The sequence below is a fragment of the Diplotaxodon limnothrissa genome, linkage group LG20, assembly GCF_057381915.1.
Source record: "Diplotaxodon limnothrissa isolate DT_005_m linkage group LG20, D_limnothrissa_male_GT1.1, whole genome shotgun sequence".
In the NCBI taxonomy this organism is placed as follows: Eukaryota; Metazoa; Chordata; class Actinopteri; order Cichliformes; family Cichlidae; genus Diplotaxodon; species Diplotaxodon limnothrissa.
The window spans coordinates 13,433,223-13,449,740 of NC_140615.1; the positions used below are offsets into that span (position 1 = coordinate 13,433,223).

General features: G+C 38.9%; 1 protein-coding gene across 2 annotated transcripts in view; it reads right to left on the reverse strand.

Moving 5' to 3' along the window:
* Positions 1-16,518, reverse strand: part of hdac7a (histone deacetylase 7a) — a 57,381-nt gene that overhangs the window by 10,197 nt on the left and 30,666 nt on the right. For both annotated transcript variants that reach the window (XM_085343959.1, XM_085343961.1), the window contains exons 3-17: positions 9,903-10,096; positions 9,674-9,764; positions 8,915-9,035; positions 8,642-8,736; positions 7,066-7,188; positions 6,720-6,829; positions 6,019-6,120; positions 4,339-4,510; positions 3,754-3,959; positions 3,184-3,387; positions 2,687-2,912; positions 2,209-2,342; positions 1,934-2,054; positions 1,155-1,204; positions 510-617 (exon numbers count right to left, since the gene is read on the reverse strand). In XM_085343959.1, coding sequence (XP_085200085.1) covers positions 510-617; positions 1,155-1,204; positions 1,934-2,054; positions 2,209-2,342; positions 2,687-2,912; positions 3,184-3,387; positions 3,754-3,959; positions 4,339-4,510; positions 6,019-6,120; positions 6,720-6,829; positions 7,066-7,188; positions 8,642-8,736; positions 8,915-9,035; positions 9,674-9,764; positions 9,903-10,096 — 2,057 coding nt within the window. The remainder of the gene's footprint in view (positions 1-509; positions 618-1,154; positions 1,205-1,933; positions 2,055-2,208; positions 2,343-2,686; positions 2,913-3,183; positions 3,388-3,753; positions 3,960-4,338; positions 4,511-6,018; positions 6,121-6,719; positions 6,830-7,065; positions 7,189-8,641; positions 8,737-8,914; positions 9,036-9,673; positions 9,765-9,902; positions 10,097-16,518) is intronic.

The following is a 16,518-nucleotide window of genomic DNA, read 5'->3' on the forward strand; positions in this document are numbered from 1 at the left end:
GTCTACTAGTTTACTCGTAGAAACAAAGCACCGCCATGGTGGATATAACCTCCTCGAAAACAAGTTAGTTTCTCTAATTTGTTTTGGCCCACAGCTCAGAGCCTGAGGAGCATTAAATAAGTCATAAATACACTTACTGTACTACATGTTTTTAAAATACTGTTTCTCAGAAGGTGCTGTGCAGTTTTTGGTGAAGCAGTTGTTCAACTTACTGACATCATGACAGCTACACATTACATCATATTATAGCTGCTTAGAAACGTCAACTTTATTGATCGTTACCACCGACAGCTAACGTTGAATGCCAACTTTAAACTCGGTCCATTCAGTAGCTCAGTGGTTCCAAATAAAGTGCTTTACTGCAATTGCCGCAGGTGACTACATGTCGGAAACTACTAGTTTCCGACATGTAGTTTTGCAAACAAAACTACATGTCTGAAACTAGCCTGTCCATCTGTGGTCTGTCTCTTTCACACAGCGTTAGATGACTGCAGAGTTTTGAGTCTCACCTTTAGTTCTCCTTTGGCCACTCTGAACGCCAGCTCCACGACACTTCCTGCTGCCAGACGTGACGCCGTGGAGGTGTGCGACTCATTCCAAATGGTGTCATTATCAACCTGCCGATCCAAAAATACAAATGATCAGTATGCATTGAAGGAAGCATTAAAAACTACACAGTTTATGTCGCTGCTGCTGAAATAATCTCATTTTTTAAAACAGAATCTCCTGCACTAATGTGACTCGAGAGTAAACATGTCACTTTTCTCTCCCATGTTAACACAGATCTATATTTACAAGTCATTTTTCTTTCCATTGGCTTTTTTCTCTCTCCTCTGTTTGTTCGCAACCTGGCATAACTGCATTTGGCTCAGACGATGAAATCTAAGGCATTCCTTTCATCCCGGGTCCTGGACATGTTGTTCTCATTAGTCTGAGTTGTCATGGTTCGACTTGGACTGTCAGGCAAATGTTAGCGCAGGGCTGAGCCAGGTCTCTTTTCCACTCTAATATATTCTCTTTATTTCTGTCTGTTTTGTAATATTCGTGTCTTTGCTGCTTTTCTTTGAAACAGTGTTGACTTTCATTATTTCAGCGATTGTGGCATTTTCTACGGCATTCATTAAGTCTTGGTGTGTATTGTTGGTTTTTCTTACCCCTACACCGCCGCATGGTAACATCACAAACATCCTTTGAGACAGGATCCCTGAAAATCAAAGAGAAATATACATTTTTATTGTGCATTCATACATTTATTAGAAGTAATTGTTTTGTTTTTTAAGCTTGTATAATCCTTTTATGTCATGAGGAATCAGGCATATTGTGATTAAGCTATCATAATGCCATAAATGTCATTTTTGTGTATAAGACAGCATACACAAATACACGCTTCCAAAACACATTTATTTCATATAAATATTTAAAGAGAAGTGCAGAGTGTTTGTCTCCCCCATCTGGCAGTGAGAATAACTGCAGAACTGAAAACTTGTTTTTGATGATAAACTGTTTTTGTCCCTGCCATTAGATTTTTAACAGTTTAATCCCTCAAAAGACTTATACATGCCTGATCTTCATTTAATATTCTTAATTTCTTTAAAATCTTTCCACCATTTTTCCACTGCTGATGCCTCCAAGCAGCTCCTAACAAACTCTGTCTTCACTGCTATTGTTGATCATCTCTCTTCAGCTCTGTCAAACCAGCCTTTGAATAAAATTAATCCATTTTGTCATCACTCGATTTAAAACCCAAGTACGCTGCCAAATACAGAGAGATCTGACTGGTTCTGATAGGCATAATCAGCACTGCATGAACTCATTTGGCAGGGATTGAATTCAAAGGACGTTTTGTGGATAAAAGTATAATTTCTTTCACTCTAAAACCCTTGAAATTACTCTTTGATGATTCTAAACACAATCAATATGAGGTGAAGCGTACCAGCCAGTTTGCGGTTATCCAGTTTGAGCCTGTTGAGTGGGTTGGTGCCATATAGCAACACGTGACGCTCCGTGTGGACGGACTGCAGCTCCTCCAGAGTGGCTTTACGGCCGCGGATACTCTGCAAGACGAGCATAACATGCATAAAATGATGATACATTCGAAATCAATATCTTATTAATAACAATAATGATACCTGACTAACCATATCCTGTGTGTGTGTGTGTGTGTGTGTGTGTGTGTGTGTGTGTGTGTCCGTCCGTCCTGTGTCATACCTCGCACTGTCCCTTCAGGCCTCTCTCCTGTAGTCGGGACCAGATGCTCTGTATCCTCCCAGCATGCTCTGGGTGACTGCTGTTATCTCCACAGGTACACTGGTGTTTCAGCATTTGAGAGTCATAGACGAGGCCTGTGTACAAAAAAAGGATTAATAACAACATGTTAGTCGAGATGGCCATTTTGATAAGAACTGCCACCAGTAATCACACACCCACTGTTGCAGATTAACCACTATTAACTGAGCATGCTCCTCACTTATGATTTTTGTCAACATATCAATATAAAGATTTACATTTAATAAAACACAACTAACTCTCGTGAGTAGACCAGCTATTACAGCACATAATTTGTGAAACCATCTGGAAAAACCCTGTCAACTGTTTGATAGATCTGACATGTTATACAGCCCCAGCCTAAAAATAATAAAAATTTGTACACAGAAGGTGCTATATGCATTAGAACACTGTGACTCACCAGTGGTGAAGCGTGGCTTGCTGCTGGTGTCTTGTGCAGGCAGACTGAGGGTTTTCTCTGGCAGAGTGAGAGAGGTGGAGGCTGGGGAAGACTGCGTACGGAACACGGGGCGATGGACGCCCAAGCCACCAACGGCCCCGCCGCCTCCACGCAACACAGGTACTGCCAGGGTCTCCATTTGTCGGTGGAGCTGCTGCAGCTGCTTCTGCTGTTCCCATAGCAACGACTAGTGGGAGAAATTGATAGGGAACATAGATAAATCAGATATACAGTCTATAGTTATCAATAATAAAAGAATAAAAAGGAGAAAAAGTTAAATTACACAAAGAAAAATGTTCAGTTGCTACTAATATGAAATATGCAGATGCCAGTGTTAGGCTGCCATCTACAGGACTGGATGATGAAGAAAAAATTTCCACAGTTGTGTTTTACCCAACTACCTGTTTGTGTTTGTACAAGAGTGTGTGTGTGTTTGAAGGTAGTCTATGTTTCCAAACCTGATTAAGTATGAGGGCATGCTGCAGGTTCATCTGCTCCTCTTGTGTCTTGGATGCTGATGGCTCCACTTCCCTCAGCGACTCTGACCGCCCTCTGCTGTGATAGGCTGGCTCCGTGGGTGACGTCCCGCCACCGTCCTCTGAGTCCATATCCTCAGAAGGTATCTGATGCAATCTGGGCTTCTCACTGGACTTGGACATCAGCTGTACATGGACATACACACGTTAAAGATGGATTTAAAAGTAAAAAATGTTTGTGAATCTGTGTTCAGTTCACTTTAATCCATTAAAAAGAGAGAAAAAAAAAAAGAACGGCTCAGAATAGCTGATGTCGCAGGTAAAGTGAATTTAACGAGTGAAGGGCAATGAGCTGTGACAAGAGGCTTAATAAAACAATCTCAAGAAAGGCTCAGCCTCCCCCACACCCCCCTTAATGACAAACCTGGGTGTACCTTTAATCATGTTTAAAAGGTTACAGGCAGCCAGTTTTATCAGTCTTGATGCAAATGTGGCAAAGAGGAGATCATGTATGATCTCAAACAGCAATGAAAGGTGCACATGTATTCCTACCTTGCCCAGGTGTGTCTGCTGTTTGAGCCTCTCCAGTAGTTGTGTGTTGTGCTGTTGTTGTAGGAGATGTGTGTGAAGCGCGTGGGGACTCTGAGGAAGGGGTTCTGAGCGTGCTCTGCTCAGGGGCTTGTGTGATTGAGCACCTCCAGCAGACAGGTGGTCCAACGGCTGCGCAAACTGAAGCGGAACGGAGTCTAGGCCTTGAACTGCCAAGAGACAGGGTGATAAAGAGGAAATTCACTTGCGTGAAAGCAAAGACATACGTTCAAACAAAATGAAAAGAAAGAAAAGTTACTCAAATGAAGCACACAAAAAAGGTGAGAGATTAAAAATAGTCTGAAAGTCAACAAAAGTGCATTCCCAATGTAACCACCAGGTGGTGCTGTAACATTTCATTCACTAAAACTAATAACAGGGTTACACAACTGTCAATACCATGGATGTGCATATTTTGCAGCGTTGTGCTTCTGTTTTAATGCTGATGTAGTTTAGCAAATAAATCACACATAACATTAAAATGAAAACTTTTCAACTGTGAACTGCAGAGCTTTTGCCTCAACACTGTGGATGAGTGCAGAGTCTCACCGGTGAGTAGCGGAGTGCGGACCAGTCCAGATGGCTCCAGGATGATGACAGGTAGGTGTGGGTTCATCTGCCCTGCCTGATCTTCTCTGCTGAGGGGGAGGAACACTGAAGAGCCGCCGGCAGTGACCACGGGTACTCGGCTGACCTTCAGCGAGGACAGCTCTCCTTCAGTCTGCACACACAGTTGAAAAGAACTTTGTAGTCACAGCAAACACACTAGTTTACGTTCAACACGGATGAATTCACAGGACAACAAATAACAACACACATTTCGTTGTGACAAACATTTCTGTGTTGATCAGTTCTGACGACACTGATGTAAAGCGGAAGTGACATAACCGCCTAAAGTGTCTTTTAATTTCATCACGCTGTAATGTCAGAAAGCCAGAGTTTCAGGTCATAGTGAAACAGCAACTCCTGAGAATCAAGCTTCCTTTAATTGACTTACTTCCTTTGTAAAACAGGATATGTGAAACAGAGATTATTTCATTCACTTCAGAGAGATTTTGAAGTCACTGTGATGTGACTTAGGTTAATTGTAACACTACAGACTGCACTGCACAGTCATCTCAACACTCAGATTTGAGTCTAGATAATTTATTATAACACAAATTTAATAGTGCAAACCTCCGCCAAATCAGCTCACTCTCTGCGCAGCCTTTACTTTCAAGGACACAGTGAAGTATTTTGTATATATCTGTTTTGTTTTCTTTGTTCTCTTTACATTCAGAAGTTTGGAGTGCCATAAGAACAAATACAAAGTACAGGCTTTTGTTATTTGCCTTGCTGAAATCCTTTTTAATATACGGTTTATAATATATTGGGATATAGTAAATATATAGCATTCATTTTACTGTTAAGTGTTTTTTTTTATGTTTAGCAATAAATAGCAAAGGAAAAAAAACCTTATTCAGAAACAGTGTACATTAATTTTTTTACCTTAATGTACATAACAAAGTCATAATAATTAATATGATATTTAGAATCCTTATATAACATTCCCTGTATGCCTGTATGTTGTCAATACAAACTGGTAACTGGAGTGGTTCTCATGTAGTGCTTTTCTACTCCTACCTACAACATGACTTAGTCACCCCTTCACATCCAATCATAAAACCACTTTTTTTCCTATGCTTTCTAGCTAACAGTCACACACATCGACACTCTGATGGATGCATCAGAGAGCAACATGTGGTTCAGTATTTTGCCCAAGGATACTTTGGCAAGCAGTCTGGAGCAGCCAGGGATCAAAGCATGAACCTTACCAGTAGTAGATTAGTTCCATCGCCTGAGCTACAGCCAACCCTAACCCACCCACACAAGGAAATTAAGAAACATAGTTTTAAATAGCTCTATATCGCATTATGACTTTTCACCTTCATATCAATCTATTGTGAGGTCAGAGGTCAAATGTGTCACGATATTTAAAACTTCAATCACAGTTTCTATGTTATAAGGCTTTTTGTCACTTTTTGATTAACAAATAATCAAGTTGACCTTGAACAGATGTTTAACATGAAACTGCTCTACACCCCTAAAAAGTTCAGTCAGAATTCATCCAAAAGCTTTCGAGATGTCGCGTTTACAGACAGAATGACAAAATGACACGCACACACACACATAAACGCTACCAGAAACATAACTTTCTTGGCAGAGGTAAGAAATGAGTTCAGTTTTTACCCTCGAGTTAGCCGGTAGTCCCAGTGTGATGGTGGGCAGGGTGGAGGGACTCTGGATGGTGAAGTTAGCTAGAGTACCATCTCTGAGCAGCAGTTTCTGGGCCTGAGAATACCAAACATAAACATGATGTAAAATTGAAATCCAACTGAAACTGTGCTGATGAAAATAAACTTTCCTAATCTACACCATATGTGAAAAAAACAAACAAACTGATTTTCACATTTTAAACCAAAGCTGGTATACTGTCTAACATTTTCTACTGTTAATAATAACTGAAAATGTTATTATTTAGAATAATTTCAGTCTGTTTTGAGCTACTCTACACCAGCATGGTCTAATGAAACCTAAGCTAATGTTTTGTCTCTAGCTGCCTCTACACTGGGAAATCATGAGTCAGACATTCGCAGCAGGTGTGACAGAGGTTGCTTTGTTTTGACTTTGATGATTAAATGAATTATGTATAAACAGCTGACAAACAGTGTTCCCATACTCTTATGGATTTAAACATATCATTACCCAGCATCTCAGCAGCAGCCAATGCATGGAAAACAACTTTTTAACCCTGCTCAAAATGCCTGTTTTACTATTTTACTAAAACAAGTGTGAAAATAACTTAATATCATTACGTCAACTTAGATAGAGTTAATACAGTAAAACTGAGAGGACTCAACAGCACTGTGTGTGTGTGTTTCTTGTCAAACCTCATGTGAGAGGCCGCCTGCAGATGGCAGCAGTCCATTCTCATTAGGCAGACTGTCGTTAGGAGAGCTACAGCCAGAGACTGGAGTGCTGCTGCTGCTCGGGGACGAGTCTGCAGACAGACAGACAGAAGGTGAGTTTGATATTTGACTATGAAGCTCGATTGTGTTTCAATCACATCACAGCAGATCAATCAAACAATCATGTACAAAACAAACAAACAAGGCAAAAAAACAAAAATGAACAAATGAAAAACGTTGCTCGCATCGGTAATAATTGAGAACAGCTTACGGCTACAATAATGCAGCGCTCTTATGTATTGCTGCATTTGTGTGTCTGTAAGGTTACCCAGTGTATCAGGAACTCTGTGCTTGACAGTGGGTGGGGCACTGTCTTTGCGGGTGAGCGGACTCTTGCGGGTATTCAGGTGTTTCTTCAGCTTGTTTTTCACCTTCAGATTAGGCTCCGACGCTAGTGAATAAGAGATGAACAAAGGAATATTACTTCATGCTGTTTGCTGACTGTAAAAGCTGAAAATGAATCAATTTCCATGTAATGAAATCCCAAATGTTCACAATGTGTCATAACAGGAAAATGTTAGTGTTACCAAATACTTAATCCACAGGAACTCTTACTCTCTGGACTGAGTAAAGATTATTCAGTAGTTTTTGATAGAAAGGTTGGAGACAACCTTTCAAAATAAACACACATATATACATACATATACACATATATATACATATACACATATATATACATATACACATATACATATACACATATATATACATATACACATATATATACATATACACATATATATATATATACATATATATATATATATATATATATATATATATATATATATGTGTGTGTGTATATATACATATATATATATATATATATATATATATATATATATATATATATATATGTGTGTGTGTATATATATATATATATATATATATACACACACACATATATATATATATATATATATATATATATATATATATATATATATATATGTGTGTGTGTGTGTGTATATATATATATATATATATATATATATATATATATATATATATATATATATATATATACACACACACACACACATATATATATATATATATATATATATATATATATATATATATATATATATATATATATATATATATATATATATATATATGTGTGTGTGTGTGTATATATATATATATATATATATATATATATATATATATATATATATGTGTGTGTGTGTGTGTGTATATATATATATATATATATATATATATATATATATATATATATATATATATATATATATATATATATATATATATATATATATATATATACACACACACACACATATATATATATATATATATATATATATATATATATATATACACACACACACATATATATATATATATATATATATATATATATATATATATATATATATATATATATATATATATATATATATATATATATATATATATATATATATATATATATATATACACATACATATATACACATACATACATATATATATATATATATATATATATATATATATATATATATATATATATACACATACATATATACACATACATACATATATATATATATATTTTATTTTTTTAAACAGATTTTGATTCCTCCGGTTTTGGCATGAAGTCAGGAGCAGTGCAATATTTCTTCCCTTCTGAAAGAACTAACTGAAGTAAATATTTCACTTTGCTATTTGAATGATAAATGATAAATGACCAGGCTGTCTTCGGGTCTTTCACGTCATAACTCACTTTCACTTCCCTATAGTGTCAATTCATAGCTTCCGCCATGATATGTATTCGTCAGATTTCTCCTTAATAGGATTTTGCGTCAAATGTTTCACCTGCTCTGCGCAGCGGCGTGCCCTCTGGACCCTCATGAGGGGGCTGCGTTGAAGAGGAAACAAGAGTGGGTATGCTAGGGTCAGGGCCCAGCTTTCTGCAAAAAACACAACATAACAACAATTACACATCAAGCCATTCATGTAAACACCTGGTACAGCTTTACTTCAAATTCACGATATAAAGTGCATTTAAAGAATAACACTATTATTATGATGTGACTGTGTTGTACACTTAGTGTTTTGTGTTCTGCTTGTTCACACATGCTGCGTTACCTGTATTGGACAGGAGGTGCAGTCAGAGAGTTAGCGTTTGTTCTTTCCAGCTCAGCCTTTTTCTGCTTCTTAAGAATCACCTCCTGGAGTTTCTGTTTCACTAAGGAACTTGCCACCGCGCCTGTCAATCAGCCACAGCAACCAATCAAATCCACAGAAACATTTACCAGCTGTATCAGCATGAAGGGAGGAGCAAGCCCTGCCTAAAGCACAGTGTTCACAGCTAGACATTATTTGCATAGTTGTGCAGGAAATAAATACATAAATAAAACGCAAATACTATACATGCATGTATGCTTCCGAGTGTCGATGCATTTGTGTGCAATGCACTGTGAAGTCACCGGTTAGGCCTGAGACTATGTTTGCTTCCATTCTTGTGTGTAAGTGTGCACACCGAGGTGGCAGCTGGTGCTAGGAGTGATCAAGTCAATATTGACCCAGGGACTTTATGTGCCTGGATGCAAAACTATATTTATCTCCACTTTTTCAGGTTATATTTAGATCTCACTTCAAAGAAAGCAGCTTTGCAATTGAAGAAACACTGTGTAGCAAAGATGAAGATGATCTCTTGCAGGGACTTTCCTCTCTGGCCATGATTAGTACTCTGGGCCATAATTATTCTTAAATTTGTGGAAATGGTTTTATGAAAAGTGAAAAAATAAATAAATATTAGCTGGAGTCTTGTAGAGACCTGTAGAGTAGCAAAGTTAGAGTTTAATTTCCAATTTTGTGTGTGGGTGTGTGTGTGTGTGGACTCACTCTGTTGACTCTTGTCTTTGTGCTTTAGCTGCTGCAACTCTTGTTGTTTCTCGTGATGTTCGTGCTCTCGCCTCCTTTGTTCCATATTAAACTACCCCACCAAACACATACACAGATTAGCAACATTTATAAAGCAAAAAGTCAGGTAAGACTGCAGTGTAATAAATATATTGTACACAAGTTTTCCCAAGAAGTCTTTTATGGTTTTACTCAGTTTTTTCCCCCTTACCCGGATTTGCTGGTGAAGCTGTTGTTGGGAGAAGGAGCTGCGAGGTTGTGGGGAGAATGGTGAAAGGTGTAAAGGCGGGTGCAGCGGGGTGAGGAGCACCGTGTCCGAACCAGGGCGCATCCCCCGCTCTCCCACCCTGAGATCCATGGGAAACAGCAAGGATGTGCGCGACACTGCCACTGCCACTGAGGAATCTGGGAAAAGGCAAGGATAAAGTGAAGAGAGAGAGACAGTTTGCCCAATCCTCAATGAGGAACAGTTGATGCTCTGTGGGAAGTGCTGAAAAAACAAACATTTAGGATTTCAAGGAGCACATGGGAGTCGCTATGAAGCAGGCTTTATATAAATTGCTTTACAATAAAAACGGAAAAGCACAAAATTATTTGGGCCTTCTAGATCTGTGCTTGAAATAGCTTTCAGGAACCTTGGGACAAATTACAACAGGATTTGAAACTACAGCAGTGAAAGCATGAAAGGCTCTTCAGCAACTACCTAAGCTGATGCCCAATGCAGTACACCAAGACCCAAAGTGAAGGAATAATAAGAAACTGACACAGGAATCAAGAAAGTTGGGTTTATGTAAACACAACAAGTAGAAACAGCATTCCTGAAGCATTTATGGCATCTGTGTAGGTCTTTCATTACCAACACTCACACGAGACACACACACACACACACACACACACACACACACACTTCCATGCTTTTTGCTGTTGGGATTATCTGCATCGCACAGCTGAGTCAATGGGAAAGATTGCCTCACCCAGTGCTAAAAACAAGATCCAGGGAGGGAACAGCTTGGGAACAGCTTGGGAACAGCTTGGGGGTGGGGGTTTCCGTCCATGAGGCACACACAGACACAAATGTCTACACATGACTAAAAATAAATAAATAAATAAAATAATATACAGTGGCTCAAACCAAAAAAGAGACAGAGCTGTAAGCACATATAGGTATTCAAATATATCTCACCACACATGTGGATAATGCTGCAGCAGGTGACACACATTCACCTGCATATGTCGGTTTATTTATTCACACATTTGAATAACCACCCACGCATAAACAAGCTTTCCGAAAGCAAGCAGGCACACGTACGGTAAAAAACATTTACACACAATCACGAGCTGCACACAAAATAGGCTTGAGTAAATACCGATTGCACAAACCTGCCTAATGCTTAAACTTGCATGTGTGCACAAACACGCGCACGCGTGCACGCACACACACAGCACAATGAAATAACTTCATGTGACATCATCTTGGGTGCCGCTCAGATGTCGGGCTGCAGAGTGTGAAGTAAATGTCACTCACAGCGTGGCCTGGCCTGATGCCAATAGCAGCACTTGACTGGATATGGGCAAAAGGGAAATGAATAGACGCCACAGTCTCAGGGGAATTTGTAAAGTAATCGCCAAAATTAATCTTATTTGTATTCGTGCAAACAAAACGATCTGCTTCCAGTCTGAAAAACAAGACCACCTTACGAGCCAGGAGCCGGTGGTGGTCAGGTAAGTCAAACAGCTTTCACCAAGGAGACTGCAGCTCGAATCCCACACTATCATAAAAATAAATATTTTTACACTTAAGCTGCCTTTTCTCTCACTGTTTGGTTAGGTTTGAGAAAAGATTGTGGTTTAGGTTAAAAGAAGTCCTTTACCGCATGTCTGACAGCTACTACATTTTGTAGGTTACCTCAGTCACGAGTCCTAACAGAGGAGTTTAAAGAAAGAAAAAAAATACTCAATGTAGTCAGAAAACACACTTTCAGTTTCAAAATCTTGCTGCCCTTCATGAAATACAGGACCATTCATGTTTATGTGCACCACATAACGTCAAGCAAACTGCCTGAGGGCCAGAAACTCACCTTTAAAAGCAGCCAATCCAGCCCCTTTAGTTGGCCTTGGAAAATGTAAAAGATTTAAATAAAGGAGGGAAGATTTTTCTTGTTTTTTTTGTCTGAACTTTTAATTCCGTCCGAGCCAGAAGTCTAAAGTTTTACAACAAAACTATCTGGTTAAGCCAAGAAGCTGTGCTGATGCTTTTTTAAAGTTTATTACAGTGACCGCAGAATGACTGAAGATGGAAATTTAAAGCACCATGTTGACATTGTGCATCTCACGCTGATCATCATTCGCTTTGTAAATGGATGATTTATTCATTGTGAATAATTACATAATGTGCATGGACTTCTTCAGAAGGTGACTATTTTTACAATCTGCGACAAGGCTGGGCATGAACACAACAGTACAGAAGACAGATGATGTCAGTAGTGCTGTGTCTCCTAGAACAAACATTAAACCTCACCTACTGTATTAGATCGTCAGTACTCTTCCTCCATATTAGGCTACAAATGCAGAAAGACATCCCGAATGCCGGCCGTGGCTGGAATAATAGAAATCCCTTGGCAAACACACACATTCACAAAGACACAGGCGGCTATGCACACATATTTTCTTTAATGACAACACAGAATAATAACGTCATTATTCTGAGGAAATGTAGAGGAGAACATGCTCGTGCAAGGAAACAAAGGCTGGCACAGTACACACACACACACACACACACACACACCATTGTCTGTCACCCTGCTCTCCTGAGTGATAAATAGCAAATGGCACTCTATTCCAACATTTACCTACATAGACGTCTTTGTTTCTACAGGGAAACCACAATCTCTCTTCTAGAGTAACCCAGTGATGTCACCTGCAGCTTCTAGTTAGTTGTCAAAAAAAATAAATTAAAAACAAAAAAAAAAAAAAAAAAAAAACACAACGAAGATGTCCATGAAATGCTGACCCCCACACACACGCACACACGCGCACACACACACACACACACACGCACACACACACACACACAAAACAGCTTTCTCTTATTAATTTCAAGAGTTTGGAGAAATCCTCATTACTGCCAAATGTTGCTAAACTTGCTTGTCTTTATGAAGAACTTACAAAACATGAAATCACTTGGCAGTAGAGCGCAATTATCTCAGCAGAATACAATGTAAAAAAGTTTTTTATAAACTTGTTACTCCCTGATGTGTAATCTGTGTACCAAGCTATAACTTTATTTGACACTGTTGATATCCAGCAGACCTCTAAGGAACGTCTGTTACATGTTACTCTGCATTCAAACTAGACTGACCAGGGGACTGGAATCAGTTGATTTCCAGCACTCTTGACCCTGACCAGACATTGTCCGGTAAGCCCATGTGAACGGGAGTGCAGGACACACACACTCACAGCCTCGCACTGACATGCCGTTAGCGTGGAACCTCACTGTGAATGAAGACCCAAAGTAAACGCAACCATCCTAATATCTGGTCTTTGTCCTTTAACAAGATATAAACATTTGCCAGTAATTATTTAAACACAGGACAATCATTTTGTTTTTGTATTTCGGGGGGTTGAAAATCGTGTAATTATACTGGTTTTGGTACAAACTACTGCATTTCTAGTATTGTGATGTGCTTACATTGGAGTATCCGGTTGTTCAGTGATGACGCGACGAATCCTACTTCCGGGTCTAAAGTAGTCTGCGTTTAATATGGCTTTTGTGTTGTTAACATGTTTAATGTTATGTATTTTCTTCTATTTGATCTCAAAAAGCTCCTAAAACAGTCAGTGATCCCTGTTGACCTCCCTCGGCTTTTATTACCGCTAATCATTTATTTAAGCTCAGTTTTTAAAACCTTAGGATGTAACTACAGCCCAGCCCATGCAGCAGTATATGAATGACTAACCTCGTATTGTGGATGGATTATCTCAGTTGTTCTCCTGGCTGAAGTTTGGTCTGTTTACAGCATCCTGCCATGCGATTACATTTGTTCCTGACCACCGAGAACACTCACGGTAACTTTTATCGAGTGGAAAAAAAAGTTAGCTTGTTTATATTATGCTAACGTAGCTGTGTCGCTAGCGGTCACGCAGCACATCATTATATACCAGCTAGCCCAACTTCAGTAACCCTACAAACGTTACTGCTGTTTAGTTTTCTGTCTTCATTTATGCTGGAAGTGATAACAGAGCTGTACGTTTTAATTTGTTTCCAAAACCCCGCAGTCAGGACATGCTATATTGTATTTAGATAGAAGCTAGCGAGCTAACTCCCTGCTAACTTCTAACTCCGTTAAATGTCATAAATTCCGTTTTCATGGATGCCTGGATGTTAAACTCAATTGTTACACCTGGTAGAGCAGAACGCTGATCATTTTATTAAAGATGAAAGACTTTAGACAGTTTTTCAACTCTCAGTAATGCCACAGTGATCGTTTGATATATGGACCTGCAGCGGAGTTTAGACCCAGACACGGCTAGTGACGTCAGACTGAACAACCGGATAGGACTCAGTAGTCATCCTGGTTGAATGCCTCATGAGCTGCCCATGAAGCCAACATGACTTTAAGGCTAGACACCATGTAGTGGTTTAACTTCTGCAGGCACATTTAAATCATTCAAAGTCTCTCTCTCTGGGGCCTCTCCCAGTAATACGAGGCTCTGGTGTTTTCAGTTCCCTTAAAGAATGGCATTATGTTACACTTCATTACATCTGCATGTTGCACTCAGATAGAAATAACAAATCTTGGCCTTGTGCTTATGATTGCATGTTGATTTTATTTAAAAAGCACAGCTATTTTCTGCAAATAGAGCTGGGAATGCATGTGCTAAAATAACATGCATATCATGCACACATACATTTAAGCAATAGGTCCTTTTTCGAGCATTAGTAACATGATACTCATGAAAGCCAAAGAAAGTTGAGAAACTAATTTTAAATTTATTTTAAAACCCCCACTGCATTTGGAACTTGATGGGTTTTATGTATTTATTTGTCCCAAAGTTCCGGAGGAGTACCAAAGAGGTTATGTTTTTGGTAATGCGTGGTAATTGTGTGTGTGCCATTCTTTCTGTGTGTAAACATGACAGTTTGGAAAGAATTCTGGGGTGTAGGGCGGGGTCATCTTAACTATCCATTAAAATATGACTTTCATCCATCAAAGTCTTCAAGGTCGACTTAATGATTTATTTGAGAAAAATGTTTACTGAAAGCCTGATAACTATGATTTTTAATAGCTGACCCCAAAAATATGTTATATCACTAAAGGAAGTACAGTCAAGAGAGAGAATGTGCTGTCTAATTATTTGGAAATATACTGAAGTAGTAAAATACTATATAATAAGGTCAAGTTATTTATGTCCAGTGACAGACACACACACACACACACACACACACACATATATAAACGATAGTACTGTTTCCTTAACAGTAAATACTGCCCAGAGAGTGAGCTGTGCTTCTTGTTAATGTGTTTTTTTTAGCCTTACACTAAATCTGAGACCAACATTCAGAAAACAACGTGGTCGTGCATTCAGCATCGGCAGACTTTTATACTAAAACAAAACGGTGCCCACATCTTCCAGTCAAGGGTAACAAAGTAACTACTCTGTGTGTTTAAATGTGCACAGAACTCCAAGACTTCTTGTTGCCAAGATTAAAACTTCAACATACCTAACACTGTAATAGGTTACGTTTTATTTTGAAATTTGGATTTAACGGTGACACACAGCTAAGCTCTTTGTGAAACAAAGACAGACAAATTCAACTGAGAGGTTTACATTCAGTGAGTGTGTTTGTGCGAGTGAGAACGTGTGGGAGTGTCAGTGTGTCATTATGAAAATTACCAAGGGTGCAGTACGATACTGCTCGCCTAGTTGCAGAAACCGTTGGGAATGTGCTGAATTATCAGGCAGATTATGTAGATTAGGTGCATGTCCTCAATGAAGACAACATGAAATTCAAATGGGTGCGTCCAGATGTGTGTGACTGATAGAGAGAGACAAGGAGTCCTTCCCACAGCAAGTGATTTTGGGTAATCCCTTACATCTGAGTCCTCCCTTCTTCTATTCTTTTATTCTGTACTGGTGTACAGCTCAGTCTGGACTGGTTTTACAGGTAAGACAAGGATATGCAAAGGCCTCTCTCTCGTTCTCTCCCTCGCTTGGTATTTTCCTCTCTCCCTTTCTTCCTCAAAACCATCTTGTGGAGTGGAAAATGGGGCGAGAGAGAAAAAGCCGCTGCAATAAAACTGAGGAACACTGGAAAGAAAAAAAAACAACCCCAAAACAAAACGAAAAAAGTACAAGCAGACAAGAAAGGTGAAGAGGTCCCCTCTCTTTAACACCGTGTAGATAAGGCGAGTTATTCTCACTCACTGAGAGCTGACAGCCAGAATAGTGCCACAAGTGAGAACCACTCACTATAAAGTCAACAATCAAGAGAGCACACAACCACTTTGTGTCTTGTCACACATCCAAATATAGTTAGAACTCCTTCTCTTTTCTCTCTGCTGCATGCGTGTGTGTCTAAATCACACTACACCTTTTAGAGGCACCAGCTAATTTCAGAAGATAAAAATGTCATTACCGCAAGGTATCTGTTGAGCTGCAGGCACAAAAAAAGACTCCAATGCAAATTAGGACCTTTCAGATGAAGGAAAGAATAAGCACAGTTAACAGAGGTTCAACGACATTCAGAGATCAAATCAAATCAAATCTGAAAGAAGGCTGCCTTTTGACTCCGATTTTCGAGTCTTTCTCTTTAAGCCTGAGACGGC